Raw genomic sequence first — 17,156 nt, 5'->3', positions numbered from 1 at the left:
AAGAGAAATGCCATTTTCATCTACTTTCTGCCCAGCAACAGAGAAAAAAACAACAACAAAGTTTACAAAACTTACAGGTATTCCAGGAGGGTGTAGTGAGCCTGAGCTAGTTAGCTAGGTTCAAGGATGTCTTACCAGCCCAGCGTCCAGGTGGATGCAGCAGGCCCCGACTAGTTTTTTCTTGGCCCCAGAGAGATGTTACAGGCCCAGCTAGTTAACTTGTTTGCTCTGGCTCCTAGCAGGCACAAGCCAGCTAGTTCTGGCTAGCAGGTGCAACAGGGCAGGCCCAGGATAGCCAGGGTTGCCCCCTCAGCTCCAGGGGGATGTTATAGGCCCAAGCTAGTTGGCTTAGCTGTAGGTGTTGTAGCAGTGGCCCCAGGCCCAGGATCCAGGCAGATGCAGCTTGCCCAAGCCAACCAGCTTCGGGGGGATACAGCAGGCCCAAGCTAGTTGGCTCGGCCCAGGGTGGATGCAGGAGACTCAGGTGGATGCAGGAGGCCTAAGTCGGTTGGTCCAGGCTCCAGGTGGATGCAGGCCCAAGCTGTTAGGCTCGGCTCTGCAGCTCCTGGGTGATGTTGGTGGATCAAGGGAAATTAACTAGCCGTGGGAGGCCTCCCAGCCCAAGTTTCACATACATGTAGCAGGCCCAAGCCAGCTAGATCCAGCTGTGTCAAGCTCAAGCTGCAAGCTAGTTAGCTCAGCTCCAGAAGGACTCAGAGGAGGTAGCTATATGATATATATGATATAAGTCATTAGACTCAGTAAAAGTCCATGGTTCCACTAAAAAATGTGAAGTGGTTTCAGTAAAAACAGTGCCACTAAGAACAAGTTAAAAGTCCATTAAAAGCGAAATTAATTCAGAGAGACAATGAGAGAGACACTGAGAGGGACATTAGACATTAGCATTAGACATGTAACAAACTTGATAAAGACTTTAGAAAGAAAGTTGAGCAAGTAAAAGTTAAGGACAGGATCACATCACACTACTGCCCCCCCCCCCCCCCCTCCTTCAAAGCAGGCCCTGTCAAAGTCCAGACCCCGGTCCACATCCGGACTGAATACCAAGCCATTTTGTACCTAGCCCATATTGTCAGCTGGTGGCCCGTAGGTCACATCCACCCACTTTATTGCTCCCACGCCGGGGAAATTAAGATGTCAGAGACAGCAATAACAGCAAGAATAAAAGGGAAATGTAGAAAAAGAACAGACATAGTACAAAAAGAACATATACACAGTAAATAAATATTTGATATTGCACAAGATGTTTGCATAGATGTAATGTATATTGACAAATGTTCCTCCCACTGTCACTGGTGTGGCCTCAGATGGTTGTCAGGCTCTCCAGACCTTTCTGGCATTGTTCCCCTGAAGGGGCTCCTCCAGCTTCCTCCTGTAGCTGTCCTTGCCTCTTCTTATCTCCCTTTTCAGCTCTCTCTGCAGCCTTCTCAGCTCAGTTTTGTCCCCAGATCTAAAACCTCGTTCTCTCATTCAGTAGGGCTTTTAGTTCCGGGGGCACACAGGGTTTGTTATTTGGGAAACACTGTTGCTTCCTGGTAGGCACAGTGTTTACCATGCAGAAGTTAATGTGGTCTGTGGTGCAGTTTATTGTGAGTAAGTTGTCGATGTCCTCCTTGTGTGGACTGCACAGCACATCCCAGTCAGTGGTGTCAAAGCAGTCCCTCAGTGACATACTGGACTCTTAACACCATCTCTTCACATACTGTATTTTGATTGCCAGTTGTTTACTCACTAAAGCTATGTAGACAGGGAGCAGATGAACCAGGTTGTGATCAGAGCGGCACAGCAGGGGCATGGGTGAAGAACTGTAAGCATCCTTTGTGTAAGTCCGTGGTTCTACTGTCCCTGGTGTGACAGTTTATAGTGGGTGAAGGTAGGGAGAGTGGAAGACAGGGAAGCATGATTGAAGTCAGCAGATCAGGAGGAGGGATTCGGGGTGCGATCTCTGCAGCCGTGAAACCACAGTGTGTAGGAGCTCGCAGGCTGCTGTACCATCGGCCAACAGAGGGATGTACACCGTTATGACCATGACATGCAAGAACTCCCTCGAGAGGTAAATATATAATAACATCTAACAGCAATCATTCGACCGGGGGTACTGACGGAAGAAACACACAAAAAGCACAACAACACACTTAAACAAAGAAAGGCAGTTAGAGCTGCTGTAACTAGCTGCCACTCTTGCAGCGTTTTGTTTTTCTTGGCCAACTGTTATTGTGATAAAATAATTAGTGGCACGAATGCACGAGCCACTATTGTAATCTCTCGCGTTTTTTTTTTCTTATTTTTCATATTCCGCTAAAATTTTGGCGCGTAACTAGTCCAGCAGCTTTGAGAAAACCCTCGCAAACTATATATCAAAACGTGCGGCTCGTTTGGGAATGGTGTGCTATGTACTTATGACAGGATTCGTTAATAATTCGCAAAGTTCGCAAAAAACTGCAAAAAAATTCTCATAAGAAATGAATGGGAAATTTCCACAAATTTCAGCCTTTTTCAAGTTTCCGCTGCCTTGCCATACTTTCTCCTAGAGACTTCATTCAAACTTAAAAACGTGGATAATTTTTTCATCTCAAAATGAACCTTGGCTCACTTTTTGATATCTGTTACGGTTTTCGATCCCTGACCATCTGAAGACCATAAAGTTTCTCAAAAGATGCTAGAGTGGGGGATGTCATCAGCTAGAGTGCGAGAGGCAGTGAGATTAGCCCCCACCAAATTTAAATAAAGAGGGATTTTGCACCAGCTGCCCTGCTCTGCTGCTCCATGTAAGACAATACAATCTCCAGTTTTGTGTCTCTCAGCCTGCCGCAGTCTGTCTTTCTAAAACATATCTCAACACCAAACACACACACATCTGGCCCAGACTTCTACGCATCTCACAGTCTAATCAGTTTTTTGATAGCAGCTACCGTTTTCTCACAATCACAAGTTGTTCGGGAGAAACCGACAGCGAAAAAGTAGCTGTTCCTCAAGTGGAGAATTAACTGTCAACAGGTGTAACATTCAGTGTCATAAGACACACACACACATCTCCATGACAACCAGCCTGAGCATGATTAAAGCCCATTAAGATCAAATGTGCCCCCTAAACAAGCACGTCAAAACAAGAGCATTGTATGAAAACAACCTCTGTCCAATAAGCAACTGAACTCAGCTTCAGTATTGCAGGTTGGGCTGGGCTCAAAAAACCTGGGACAGCGTATATATACTGTATATATGGATAGTTTAAGCACACACACAGACACACATTCACACACTCACACCAGACACATCTCCATGACAACCAGTGAAACCCCCCCTCGGTGACGTCACATAAAAACCGCTATCTACGCAAGTCCCCATGGACAAACAGCATTGCCACCATAGATACATTTATCAGATAAGATAAAGATATAGTTAGCACTAGCGATAACTAGCGCTAGCTAGTTAGCTAGCGCTAGCTAACTATTGATAACTAGTGCTAGCAATAACTATAGATAGAAGCTCTACATGAAGGTTTGCTTCTGTGTGGGAGTATTTATTGAGGAAATAAACTAATATAGATATCAAGTATTTATGAATTACAATGAATACATCTTTCTGTAGATAGCCTACAGATGTTGTATTCATTCTAAACCACATACATATTTGAAATATAGATTTTAAATGTTTAATATATTCAGGGAGCTCATAGTAAAACTCATTCTCCATGTTGTTCTCCATCATGTCATAGCACAAGCAACGCTGTATGCTTTCAGCCAATCTTACAGCTTCTATGCAAGAACATGAACAGGAGTCAGGTAATAACTTATATGTAGAGCCATGAAAAAAAGCCACATTCAGAGCTAAAAGCAGCAACTCCAGCCCCCTTCACTCTCCACAAAAGTACAGAAAAAAATGAGAAAATAAATGAAGCTTCACTGCAATTAGCTACCACATTCTCTGGTTTAAATAGCCCATTTATATTATTTTATATTAGGCCTATTATATTAGTATTCTTACAGTAAGTTTTGAACTTTTTGCCATACATGTAGACATGCAGATTTGCAATAAAGTTGAAGTGGCCCCTTCATTTTTTTCCAGAGCTGTAAATGCACACACACATGATCTTTATGAAGTAACAAACCTTTACATACACATATTTAGCCATTTAATATGTTATAAAGATTGTAACATACCATTTAAAGACTTTGGTCCTACTTAATACAGGCTGTATCTAATGAAAATATTTTTTAGGTTACCTGTCTCAACCAATAATGACATTTTTTGTCTTTTTTTGTTTGAAAAGTATCAAAAAGTATTGAAATACATGTTGTATCATGACAACACTAGTAGATATTGATACGTATACCACGGTTTGGTAATCAATAATTTTATTGAAATATGCCAATGCATCTGATTGGCTACAGACATTTCCCTGTTGAAAAAAATGCATTTGTGGCTTGAGACTCGGCAGGGGAGTCTCTCCCATTAATTAAAAGTATTTATATTGTCCCTTGAAGTGACTTTCAATTATGTTTTAACTAGTTAAAACAAGGGAGAGATATCTTGAACTGAAATTGTGACTACTGAATGTTTAGTATAGATTCCACACCTGATTCAAATGCTCAGCTCGTTACTGGGCTCTGCTGAGGCCCGATAACAAGCCATTCATTTGAATCAGGTGTGCTGGAGCAGGGATACATCTAAAACATGCAGGGCAGTGGTACTCCAGGACCAGGCTTGAGAAACAGTGGTATAGATAACACCAGCAGCCCCCTCATGCCACTGTCAACATTTCGGCGGCGCTGGAATTGTCTAGTTGTTTTTTGTTGAGCTCATTAATTGGTAGCTGAACTGTGGGTTTTGTATTGAAAAAAGTACTAAATTCATAGTTCACCAGTTATAGACTACAGAAAGGGATACTCATGGAGAATCACAAAGCTTGTTTATTAGATGTAAGATGTACTGAAGTGCTGCCATTGTAACTCCCTTACATACTGACCTAATTTTTCCCATACTGAAGTTTTCAATTAATTAATTAGATGAATCCCATCTAATTAAACTGAATGACATTTAACCTGAAGTTCAGCTGACCAAATCACAAGTCCAGCCCATAAGTCCAGAATTTTTTAACTGTAATGAATCAGGACTAGTCAGGGATAAGCCAACATGAGGACATTATATTACATTCTAATAAAAATAATAATTAGAATTGCAGCCCAAAGTGCACCACAACAAAGAAATCACATGCATGAAGTGCTTCACATAAAAAAAAAGATATAAATGAATACTTTGGGGTATAATTTACAAAGGCTGCATCACTGATTTTCTTTTGGCTCACAGTGTTATTGAAGGTAAATAGTGAATAAGAGAGTTAGCAATTAGCTTGTTATTAGCCTGTTATGGGTTTCCTGTACAAGGAGGTGGACTGTAACATCAGTTCAAAATGTTATATGAAACCAGTGCAGAGCAAAAACTGTACTAATGTGCTCTCTCCTCTTCTTTCTGTTTAATAGCCAAATTGCTTGAGTTTTAAATGAGCTGAAGTCACAGTTGGTTTAGCACACAGTCGGAAAGACCAAGACAACTGATTAAAATATCAAGGTCAATTGTGTCAAATGCTGCACTTAGGTGTAAGAGTACAAGAATTGAGATCTCATTTTCAGAGTTTAGTCTGTGTTCGCTGATTATTTTATTAAGAACCCTTTCAGTGCTGTGGTGTGTTGTAAAACAACCTCCAGGATATTATTTTATTTAACAAAGGAGTTAATTTCATGAATCAGGAATCAGGAAGCGTTTACTGTCATTACACAAGTACAACAAAATTATATTTGGTTACAACCCGTCCCAGAGGACACAAAGGCACAAAAGACAGTACAAATAATTGACATGGGAAGACAGGGACAGGAGGAGCACGATGCAGCCAGCAGGGCAGTGCTTCGCTTACTTGAGTTAAGGGTAAGGGTGAATGTCCCAGAAGGAGGTGGGGGTCGGAGCATCTTGTCTGCAGAAACATCCAGGAGAGTGGAGAGATAAGTGTGCTTGAGAAGGCTGTTTATGTCTGGGAGCCAATGGAGATAACAGATTGTTTTGGGGCGGGCCGACACTGGAATTTTTCCGTCTGCCCTTGAGTCTCTCTGGGTCTCCCGGTGGCTTGCTCCAATATGTCCGAATTAGTGGCCAGATTCAGCCGAGCCGAGCTGACAGCTTCTTCAAGTTGGTACTCATCTGGCGAAGGAGCTCAGAATTTGCATCCAGTTTGCGACTGAGCTCACAAATCGCTTGAGTCTGAGTGCTGGCAGCCCTGTACATTCCCTCGTTCATGGCGAGCAGCTTGTCAGTTTTCGCCAGCGGATTCCTTTTTTGCAGTACATCAGGAAGCTGCCAAAACCAATCAGCAGAAAGCCTGAAATCATAAATCCAATTATGTATGCGAAGGGAGAGAGAGAAAAAGCATCCGCCTTCTTCGAGAGCCAAGGAAGAAAGTGTAATAAAGTAATTTGCACTTAAACCATCTTTTCCTCTGTCCTACTGATGAATGGAAGGTTGGATATTGGCCTATATTTGGTGTGTGCATTACTATCTATGTTGGGTTTCTTTAGTGAACAACAGCTGTTCTTCCCAGATGCCTGTTTGCAGAGATATATTTATAAATCTTAAGGACCTGACTTTAAACACTGTCAAACACCCACTTTAGGTACTGGGTTAACACATGAGGTGGAAGGAGTTACACTTACACTTGCAGAGCTCAGTTAGTTCAATACAGGTGAATTTTTCCATTCCATCCTTTTTTGCAGGGTTTGGTTTGGTCTTCTGTGTTTACATCAACAGCAATACTGGTTCTATTTAATATAAGATAAGTTACTTTGTTTTTTAGGAATGATGCATGTTTTCACAGTTTGATGCGGAGAAGTGCTGACACAGGGGGGCAGTGTTGAGTACCTGGTCAATATTGGAGAATAATATTCTAGAGTTCTTAGCCTTCTCTGCAACAATCTTGGAAAAGTAATACTTTCTCATCTGCTTTGTTATAGACATGTCTCTTTTCTATTATATTACGGTGAACTGTGAGCCCAGTTTTCCTCCATTTTCTTTAATCTTAACAGATTTTCTTAATCTCATTATAACACCCTGTCAGGTTGACAAAGAAACTGGAGGAGAGACGAGAGCAAAGGAAGTCAGGAGAAGAAGAGGTAAGGAGACACGCCTTTTTGGGCATCAAATACTACTCCATATTTTCCATGGTGCTGCACCCACGTGTGTAATCACAGCAGCCACAGGGTGGTCACGTCACCCCAACATGTGAAATATGGAAATTTGTTGTTGACCAGACACATGATTTAATTCCTCCAAAAGATGAATGAAAGCCTTTTTGTCTGCCTCAATGATCAGTGTTAAATGACTCCGAAATATACTGGATGCTGTGATTACCAGTGGTGACGGCAGAGGCCCCTGTTGTAACTGCTCAGTGACAGTTGATAACACCTGTAGTCACACTGTAATACAGAAAATACAAAGAACTATATAGTGTTTGTTTTTACAAAAGCACCTTGTATACATTGATTGGAATGCATAATTAATGTGGTCCCAACCACCCCTAACCTACCTGTGTGTTGCCTGTGATTCAGATTGAGATCAAGAAGGAAATTGAGCGGCGGAAGGTAGGGAAGGACATGCAGGACTTTAAGAGGAAACAGGAAGAGGAGAAGACCAAGAGACTCCTGGAGGAAAGGAACAGAGAAAAGGCAGAGGAGAAGGCTGCCAGGGAGCGGGTCAAACAGCAGATTGCCTTGGTAAGCTCATCTTTCTCTCACCTCTCATCTTAAAGTTTCATCTAAAGGTATAAAGTAAAAAGTGTTCCTGTCACTTCAGTGGTGTATGACATGAGTCTGGAATTAGTGCTGTGGAGACATTATGTTGAATTTACCTTGTTAGATATTACAGTGCAGGAAATCCACCCTTCCAGTGTTTTTTATCCTGCCTTTTATGGCTCAGTCTTTATTTGTCCCTAGATGTGTGAAAACCGGCTTTAATTAACAATTCACACATTATCAGCAAAATGAGGTATCAAAAAAAGATTGGAATGATGCTCAACACATAATATACCTGTGATTTCAAGCTTTTCCATTACAGAACTACCTGAATATATTCACATCCTGCTTTAACTTGAACTGTTGTGCAGACATATGGTATGTCATATGCATTAACTATGTTAAACCTTTGTCCCCTCTGTTCTGCAGGACCGAGCTGACAGAGCAGCGCGCTATGCCAAAACCCAGGAGGAGGAGAAGGCAGCCAAGCAGGCACTACTGCATGCTAGGCAGGCAGCACAGGAGGTCAGGAAGGAGACATTAGTCAGGGAGAGGAGGTAAAATGTCCATGGGACCAAGGAGTGATGTATACACAAACTGTTGCTGTTTCAGCTGCCAGCACTGCAGGATTTGTCATTGTCATTTGTTACACAACCAAAACCTCTGCAAATCAACTATATCATCCTGTATCACAATGAAAATTCATATGTCCTTGCTGCTGACATTTTGCAGATGAAACAATGGAAGTAGATTAAATACTAAAACAGATGAAGTTACAGTCAAATTTAAAAATACTGAAAGTTGCTGAAATTGCAATTGAAATGTAAGAGGTGTAGTATAAGCAGTAATGGAAGTTTAAGTATCAATTTAAGTGTAAGTGCAGAGAAGTCATGAAAGCATTTAAACTGATTTGAAGAGATGAAAGCAGTTCAAATATCTTTTGCTCTGTAAGAGGTGAAAGCAGTTGAAATACCATTTAAAGTGTAAGTTAATGAGACAGCTGAATCTCCTTTGAGGAGCTGAATCCCACAGTGATTGTGATTGTGTTACCCAGTCTAGGTTTGAACATAACTGCACTATAGACAACAATGTAAAAATCTAACATGAATAAGTATGAAGAGGTTTAAGGGTGCTTTCACCCCATAAACTGTGTCTGTCTATTTAGTGCAGTTCATTTGCGCTGGCTCTGATGTGGACCAACCCAGCTGCGACCACTTGAAAAAGAGGGTTCAGTCCATGTCCAAATAGACTCTAGTGCAGCCATGTCCAAACTATTCCATAAAGGGCCGTGTGGCTGCAGGTTTTCGTTCCAACCAAGGAGGAGCACACCAGGCTGGACTCATTTAATCAGCTGATCTCCCTTTTCAGCTGATAACTAAGGGATCCCTTGATGTTGATTGGTTGGCCTGGTGTGCTCCTCCTTGGTTGGAACGAAAACCTGCAGCCACACGGCCCTTTATGGAATAGTTTGGACATGCCTGCTCTAGTGGTTTGTTTCTGCTGTGAAAGCAGACAGGCCAACCACCATCTTTTGACAGTGGAACTGTGATTTTAACATGAAAAGCTGAATTACTAATGAATCCATCTGATCCAGCTGATCATGAACTGTTAAAGAAGTGATCTTATAATCGATCTTTATAAGCCATGTATTTATTTATGCAAATCATTTAGTAACCATGGTATCACTGAATTTTCCCTGGTCAATCAATCAAAAGCAGTTAAAACTGCAGTCTGTTGTGTTTGTGTATTCTGTGTAATTTATCAGTTCATTGGATCCATTAAAAAGTGTGTGACACCGTGATCTCACAGTAATAACTTGGGATGTAACGGTACTTAAAACTCACTCTACCATAATACCTTGATATAAAGTCCACCATTCAATATTTATTGCGATAATTAGAAAAGGAAGGAAGAAAGAAAAAAAATGGCCTTTATTAAAAAATTAGTGTGTACAGCATTTTTTTTCCATAGAAATGAAAATTTGTTTTTACCTTAAAGTTCTTCTGCTTTCCTTCTTTTGTAAAGCAAAGTAAAAGAACCCTTACCCAAGCATGTGCAAAAAATTGCTAGGAATTGTCTTTGGCAATAAATGATTGCAATGCAGCAGTCTTTTTCTAAAATAATTGAAAGAGCTGTTCCATCAGGTGACCACATCTGTGATCAGTTTCTATACTGACAGGTTTAACAGTCTCTTTTCAGCACAGTTAGTTGAACTGCAGTGAAAAAACAGTGCTCACAGGCCTCACTCAACCAAGCAGACGCCAACCAAGTAACTACATTCAAACCCGCTTGTGAAGCAAGGTTTGTAGTGTGTGCAAAACACTTAATATGTGCAGACAGCTTCTCTCACAGCTACATCCATATTTCGTGCATTGTCTGTAATGACAGCAATCCCATGATGGTTGTTGTTATTCTTAATGTCGAGCTCCCACTCTATGTTGAGTCCAGTGTGTGATTCGAAAAGAGGCTGTGTCCGTAGGGCAAACTTGTAATTTCCCTTTCGCTGCTTATAACATTAGCTGTGACTGTAATATACAGTGCTGTGAAAAAGTATTTGCCCCCTTCCTGATTTCTTACTTTTTTCATATTTGTCACTCTTAAATGCTAACCTTCGAAATCCAGACACAGAAAACGTCCTTAAGTCTTCTATATTCACTGATGCATTGTGTTATTTCTTCAGCTCTCAGACTGTCATGGGGAAGTAGAGATACAAATGGTTCTTTTAGGCTCCTTTGGCCTGACTGAAGCTTTTTCTCACTGAATGTTTGTGATTTGACCTTTTCTGGGTGACGATTTACCAAACGGCTTCTCATATTTGCTATGTTTTCCGTAGTGTAGTTGACTGTCACCTGGCAGTATTTGCAAATTGTTTTGCATTTGTCAGTGTCCTGTTCACCATTGTTAGATCTTGAAACGGGAAAACCAAAATGCTGCCACACATCAGCTCTAGAAGGTAATGGAGCATCCTTAATCTCTTTTTCATTATAGGCACACTCATCTGTCTTCCCGTTGGGTTTATTTTTAGCAGTGCTTGACTTGCACACAAAGGATGACTGAAGTCTGTCTTCTTGACTACTACGAGTGCGCCCTCTGCTGTTCAAACAAAAACGATACAGTTTTCAACAAAGAGATAATAAATAGCCATGCACTGTCAAGGTAGATAATGTAACAGAACCATGATGACAACAAGCCATATTTCTGGAGCAATATCACGATTCGATATATTGTAACATCCCTAGAAATGACCTCTCAAATCTTGCTGTACAGGACGCCTCTTTCTGAACCTGTCATCATTGGTAACATTACATTTGCATACTAATAATGCCGATAATTGCCGACCAAGTAGTTCCTGAACATTTTCAATTTTGAATGCAGTTTCCATTTGAAAGTATGTTAAGTAAGTTGAAGAACAAAAAAAAAGAGTCCAGAAGAATAATAACAACAATACATTCAAAATTATAAGAGAGCATGTCACTAAAGACGAGTCAGATTTCAGAGGTTTCTGTGCATAAAACCCACTTCTGCTTCTATGAAATGTGTTGAATGTAACCGTTTTTTTGTGTGTGTGTGTGTGTGTGTGTGTTCAGTACCATAGCAAGGATACAGTTTCGCCTCCCAGACGGGTCATCCTTCACCAACCAGTTCCCCTCACAGAGCAGACTGCAGGAGGCTCGGCACTATGCTCTTCAGGTCTGTCTGACCAATGTAATTCCATACAGTGTTGTTGTATTTATTGTCAATATTTTTAGCAACAAAAATTATTCCTCTTAAAAGTACATTATCTTTGAGCTAATCCCCAGGATTTCATCATATTCTCTTATCAGTGAGGCCCTTGTCAATCCTGTCTGTGTCATGACAAGGACCTTAACCTTAGTGCTGTAGTACTTTATTTCCTGAACAGAATCCGCACCTAATATTACATAACCACACCACTGAAGATAGGAGCATAAAGTATATCATATATTTATTTAATGCTTGTTTACTAGCAGTAAATGGAGACAGATATGTTATTTTAATAGAATTAGAAAGTTTATCATAGTAGCAGGAATGTGAGACTAGCACTACTTTAGATAAGTAGTAATTATCTAAAAAATTAGCCTACTGTGAACTCTATACAGGATTTGTAAATTGTTATAGGTAACCCTGTAACCCCAGGGAGACCTAACTGAATTATATTTACAATGTCCGACTGATAAATGGGTGAAAACACTGTAAACCTATTTAGAATGTAATAGTGGGTTTAGAATGAGCCTCTTGAACAAGAGCTGAACCCTGGCTATACAACAGGATGTAGCTGTAGATATATTGCAATAAAACACATTAACAGCCAAATGCAGTATTAGAAATATCAAATATTAAACACTGGAGTAGGAAATAAAATACAAACGCTGGCAATGAAAAAAGTTTAAAAACAAGCTTGACTGTCCCAAACTCTCGTACACTCTATACATTGTCCATAGAATGGCCATGTTACTCCCTGGAATAGAATTGCTGGCTGTCTCCCAGGTCACCAGCAGTGCTATTCAGCATCATGGCTCCCACATAGGGATAGTAATTAGTAAGATTTTATTGATACTCCTGATGTGGCTGAGACTGAGTGGTCAGCAGACTAGAAAAGCGCTACAGTCCATTTACCATTTACAATCGATTCTGCTTATAAGTCTGCTTGTTGATTCCTAATCATCATCTAAAATTTATGAAATGAGATAACATTTATACAGCATGTGGTTTCATTTAGTTTTTCTTAGTCAAATTTTGCAAAGCCTGACTGATAGCTAATGTTATTAAAGGCTGATTTACCGTCTGTAAGACGTGCTACTCAGTTGGGAAGCAGTGGCAAATGTGCGTAGTGTCAAATACATGGCATTTAATGGAATTTCAGCCCACATTGTGGAGAGAAATGTGTTTCAGTATATTACTGTCTAATAACGCCATTGCTTTATAATGCACAACTGTCAGAGAAACATGCCTGTATCGATGAAAGGAATTGATAAACTCGGAGGCACTTGATTCTGATGGATCTGAAAATATGGAACCGGTTTTCAAGGGTTCTGGTTATCAATTCCTATCCCTCCCTTGGGGGCTAACTCAAAGAAACCGTGAACCACAAGCTTGTGGTGCTATTTCAGCAGCTTGATGGAAGTACCATCTAAGTTGGGCATGCTAACTGTGAACTTAGCCACTAATTTATATATGCATTAACTATGAAACCATTAGCTTTTTTGCTTAAAGGCATTTATATAGTGCTTTTCTAGTCTTACGGACTGCTCAAAGCACTTTACAATACAAGTCAGCATTCACCCATTCACACACTGGTGGCAGAGAATACCATGCAGAGTGCCACCTAGTATCGATAACCATTCACACGTACTCACACACTGATGGCACAGTTTGGGAAGCAATCAGTTCAGTTCAGTATCTTGGCCAGGGATACGTCAACTTGTAGACTGCAAGGACCAGAGATCGAACCAGAGAGCAGGCAGTCTTGAATGGGTTCAGTTTACACAGTTTATGGCATGGCTACATTGGATGAAATAGGAACCGACAAGTATCACTTACAAGGTAAGACGGAGACTGTTGCTCAAAATTACAATCAATGCTTCGACGCTCTCACGAGACTGAACACGTAGTAATATTCATTTTATTTCTCAGCTGACTCAACACAGTCTCTCACTCAATCTGCATAGTTATATTAACTTGAATAAACAAAAAAGTATGCTAAATAGCCAGTACTATATATGCATTTACTTATATTTTGATAACACAAAAAATTATTATTGCAATATAAAAAGGTTGCTACATCGTATATTTAATCAACTGAAGACCTTTCATTTTTCAGATGTCGAGGTTATGAAATGTAGTGTGTTGTTCAGAAGGTGTTGTTTGTGTAAGTTATTGATTGGTGAATGTGTGCTTCAGTTCTAGTCACATGTCGACAGATTTGCTGGCTGTTAGCTTGAGTATGCTAAGCATGCAGTGGCGCGCGGTGATTAGGCTAACATTATATTTGTTGCCAATCTATAGCTATCCATGATATGGATGTAGGCAGTGCGGCTCCAGTCAGACAACACCCATATAGACTAGCCCTCCTCCCACCCTCAAAGTGGTGGGATTGAGGGAGGAGTTGTCTTACATGTTGAGTATTGGGACAATAGAGCATGGGCAAAGTGAGTGGAGTGCTTCAGTGGTTCAGTTCTTTTCTCAACCTTCTCAAAAGAGCTGATATGATGACAGTCAGGGAGGTTCACTCTACAGTGTTTTTTTTTTTTTGTGATTGTGACTCCTACATTCAGAGATGCTGCATTAAACACAATTCCACGATTACAAATGAAAGTAAACAGTTTAGTCTATCTGGTCTTTTGTCACCTAGATAATCACTTTTCACATTTACATAATCAAATCATAAATGCATCATTAATGCAGAGGTTGACAGACTTTGTGGTTTTAATTGCAGGGACCTGTATCATGTTACCTACTTCACTGTGACATTTACAATCCTGATAACTAATGTCCCAAAGCTGGTTATCAACTCACTGAGTTTGAACTGTCTTCCAAATTATGATACACATGCTGTTTCTGTTTGCCACCCACACTCACAGTTCTTTATTTTAAGGATGCTCCACAGGTGCTCAGTGGGGTTGAGGTCAGAGGATGGTGGTGCTCACACCATGATTGTTTTCTGCCTTTATGATCGTAGCAACCAATGAGTCAATTGTGGTTTTTGTAGCATGGGATGGTGTATTGTCCTACATGAAAATTATTCGGTTCTGGAAGGCGTGATTCTTCCTTTTGTACCATAGCAGGTCGAATTCTTTTGACACCCTCAGGGACCCTAAAGGGGACCTACCATTGCACTCCCCAATATTCATGCCAGATTACTCTGCCATCTCTTTGCTGATATCGAAGTCTTATTGGAAAGTGTGGCCATACACCGACCATCCAGAACTCCAGCCGTCTGGATCACACACACACACACACACACACACACACACACACACACACACACACACACACACACACACACACACACACACACACACACACACACACCCTGGACTCTGAAATGCCCCCACCACACACACACACACACACACACACACACACACACGTATACACCCTGGACTCTACAAATATATTAGATATATTTATGTATGTGATGTATTAACATATTAATAGCAGATAGTATATGAACATAGTACGTCACTAATCTATCTAATAGTAATGGTAGCATAGCTTTATCAAAAAGGAAGAGGAGAGGAGCTTGATAACTAAAGGCTCTGGCTACCATTCTGGTTTTAGAGACTGTAGGAACCACCAGTAAGCCTGCATTCTGGGATTGCAACATTCTACTGGGGTAATAGGGTACTATGAGCTCTTTAAGATACAATGGTGCCTGACCATTTAATGCTTTGTAGGTAAGGAGAAGGATTTTAAATTGTATTCTGGATTTTACAGGGAGCCAGTGCAGCGTGCCTAATATCAGAGACATGCGGTCTCTTTTCCTGGTTTTTGTCAGAACACGTGCCGCAGCATTCTGGATTAGTTGAAGAGTATTTATCAAGGAATTGGGACAGCTTGATAGTAAGGAATTGCAAAAATCCAGCCTGGAAGTAACAAATGCATGGACTAGTTTTTCTGCATCAATTTGAGACAGGAAGTGCCTGATTTTTACAATGTTACGTAGGTGGAAAAAGGCAGTCCTTGAAATTTGTTTCACAAGGGATTTAAATGACGTATCCTGATCAAAGATGACTTCCAGATTCCTTCCTGTTGTACTGAGGGCCAGTGCTATGCCATCCATAGTTACTGTCTCCTTGGATAGTGAATTTCTGAGGTGTTTAGGTCCTAATATGATAACTTCAGTTTTGTATGAATTCATCCAGGTCTTTATTTCCTTAAGACACACTTGGAGTTTAGTCAACTGATTGGTTTCCGCTGGCTTCATTGATGAGTATAGCTGAGTATCATCTGCATAACAGCGAACATTTATGGAATGTTTCCTAATTATGTTGCCTTGAGGAAGCACATATAGAGTGAATAGGATTGGTCCAAGCACAGAACCCTGCCAAACTGAAATTGTTCTGAAAAGTAGGATTTAAACACTTAATGCAGTTCCCTTGATGCCAATGAGGTGTTCCAGTCCCTGTAATAGGATACCATGGTCAATGGTGTCAAAAGTAGCACTAAGATCTGGTAATACTGGTACAGAGACAAGTCCTTTGTCTGATGCAATTGGAGAAGGTTGCAGAAGGTTGTTTGTAATTTTAACCAATGCTGTCTCTGTGCTATGGTGCACTCTAAATCCTGACTGGAAATCCTCAACTAAACTACTACTAAAAAGTCGCACAGCTGACAGGGTAGGGTAGAGAAAGAGTAGGTTAGATATAGGTCTATAGTTGGCTAGAGTAGGCTTTTTGAGGAGAGGTTTTATTACAGCTACTTTAAAGGACTGTGGTACATAGCCCATTGATAGAGACAGGTTGTCTAATAAAGAAGAGCCAATTAAGGGCAAAACATCTTTAAATACATTGGGATGGGAGGTACAGGTTCATGATTGTGATGAGGAAATTGTTGAGATTAGTTGGTAAAGGTCAACAGGAGAAAAGCTGTCTAAAAATATGACAGGTTAAGAGCTGCTTCAATGGTTTCTGTATGTGAAGATAATCAGTACCCACTGAAGTTAGTAGCTGCTGAATTCTGTCTCTATTAGTTAGAATTTTATCATTAAAGAAACTCATGAAGTCGTTGCTACTGAGGCTTAAGGGAATACATGGTTCAATGGAATTATGACTGTCTGTCAGCCTGGCTACAGTGCTGAAGAGAAACCTGGAATTGTTCTTATTTTCCTCTCTTGGTGATGAGTAATAGGCTGCTCTGGCAGTTCAGAGGCTTAGATGTATGTTTTAAGACTGTCTTGCCAGGTGAGCAAAATGTTTTCAGATTGATGGAACGCCATTTCCTTTCAAGTTGTTGTGACGTTTGCTTCAATTTGCGGGTTTGGGGGGTATACCAAGGAGTTAACCTCTTCTGTTTTGTTATCTTCTTTTTTAAGGGGTCAATAGAATCAAGGGACCTGTAGCACTATCAATCAGATGATCAATTTGAGAACGACTAAGCTTATTATGAATACTTGATCTTTTTTTTGTCTGATAATGAACAACCTATTACGAATATGTGATGCACATAAAAATGTTATTGTCAGGCTCTTTTTGCCACCAAAGCAGAGAGGAAAGGACAGAAATTCTGCAGTTACGATCATGGGATCTAATTAACAGTGTGTAGAAATATTTTTCTAATAAATGAGAACAGTGTTTAGTTTTTATTTCCAGTTGTCATCACACAGTCTCCCTCATGTTATGCTGA

At 40.5% G+C, this 17,156-nt stretch overlaps 1 protein-coding gene across 2 annotated transcripts in view; it reads left to right on the top strand.

Moving 5' to 3' along the window:
* Window positions 1-17,156, top strand: part of ubxn4 (UBX domain protein 4) — a 36,475-nt gene that overhangs the window by 15,965 nt on the left and 3,354 nt on the right. For both annotated transcript variants that reach the window (XM_041950243.1, XM_041950241.1), the window contains exons 7-10: window positions 7,121-7,175; window positions 7,611-7,775; window positions 8,223-8,350; window positions 11,381-11,483. In XM_041950243.1, coding sequence (XP_041806177.1) covers window positions 7,121-7,175; window positions 7,611-7,775; window positions 8,223-8,350; window positions 11,381-11,483 — 451 coding nt within the window. The remainder of the gene's footprint in view (window positions 1-7,120; window positions 7,176-7,610; window positions 7,776-8,222; window positions 8,351-11,380; window positions 11,484-17,156) is intronic.

The sequence above is a fragment of the Chelmon rostratus genome, chromosome 13, assembly GCF_017976325.1.
Source record: "Chelmon rostratus isolate fCheRos1 chromosome 13, fCheRos1.pri, whole genome shotgun sequence".
Taxonomy (NCBI): Eukaryota; Metazoa; Chordata; class Actinopteri; order Chaetodontiformes; family Chaetodontidae; genus Chelmon; species Chelmon rostratus.
This window is presented reverse-complemented; position numbering and strand designations above follow the sequence as displayed.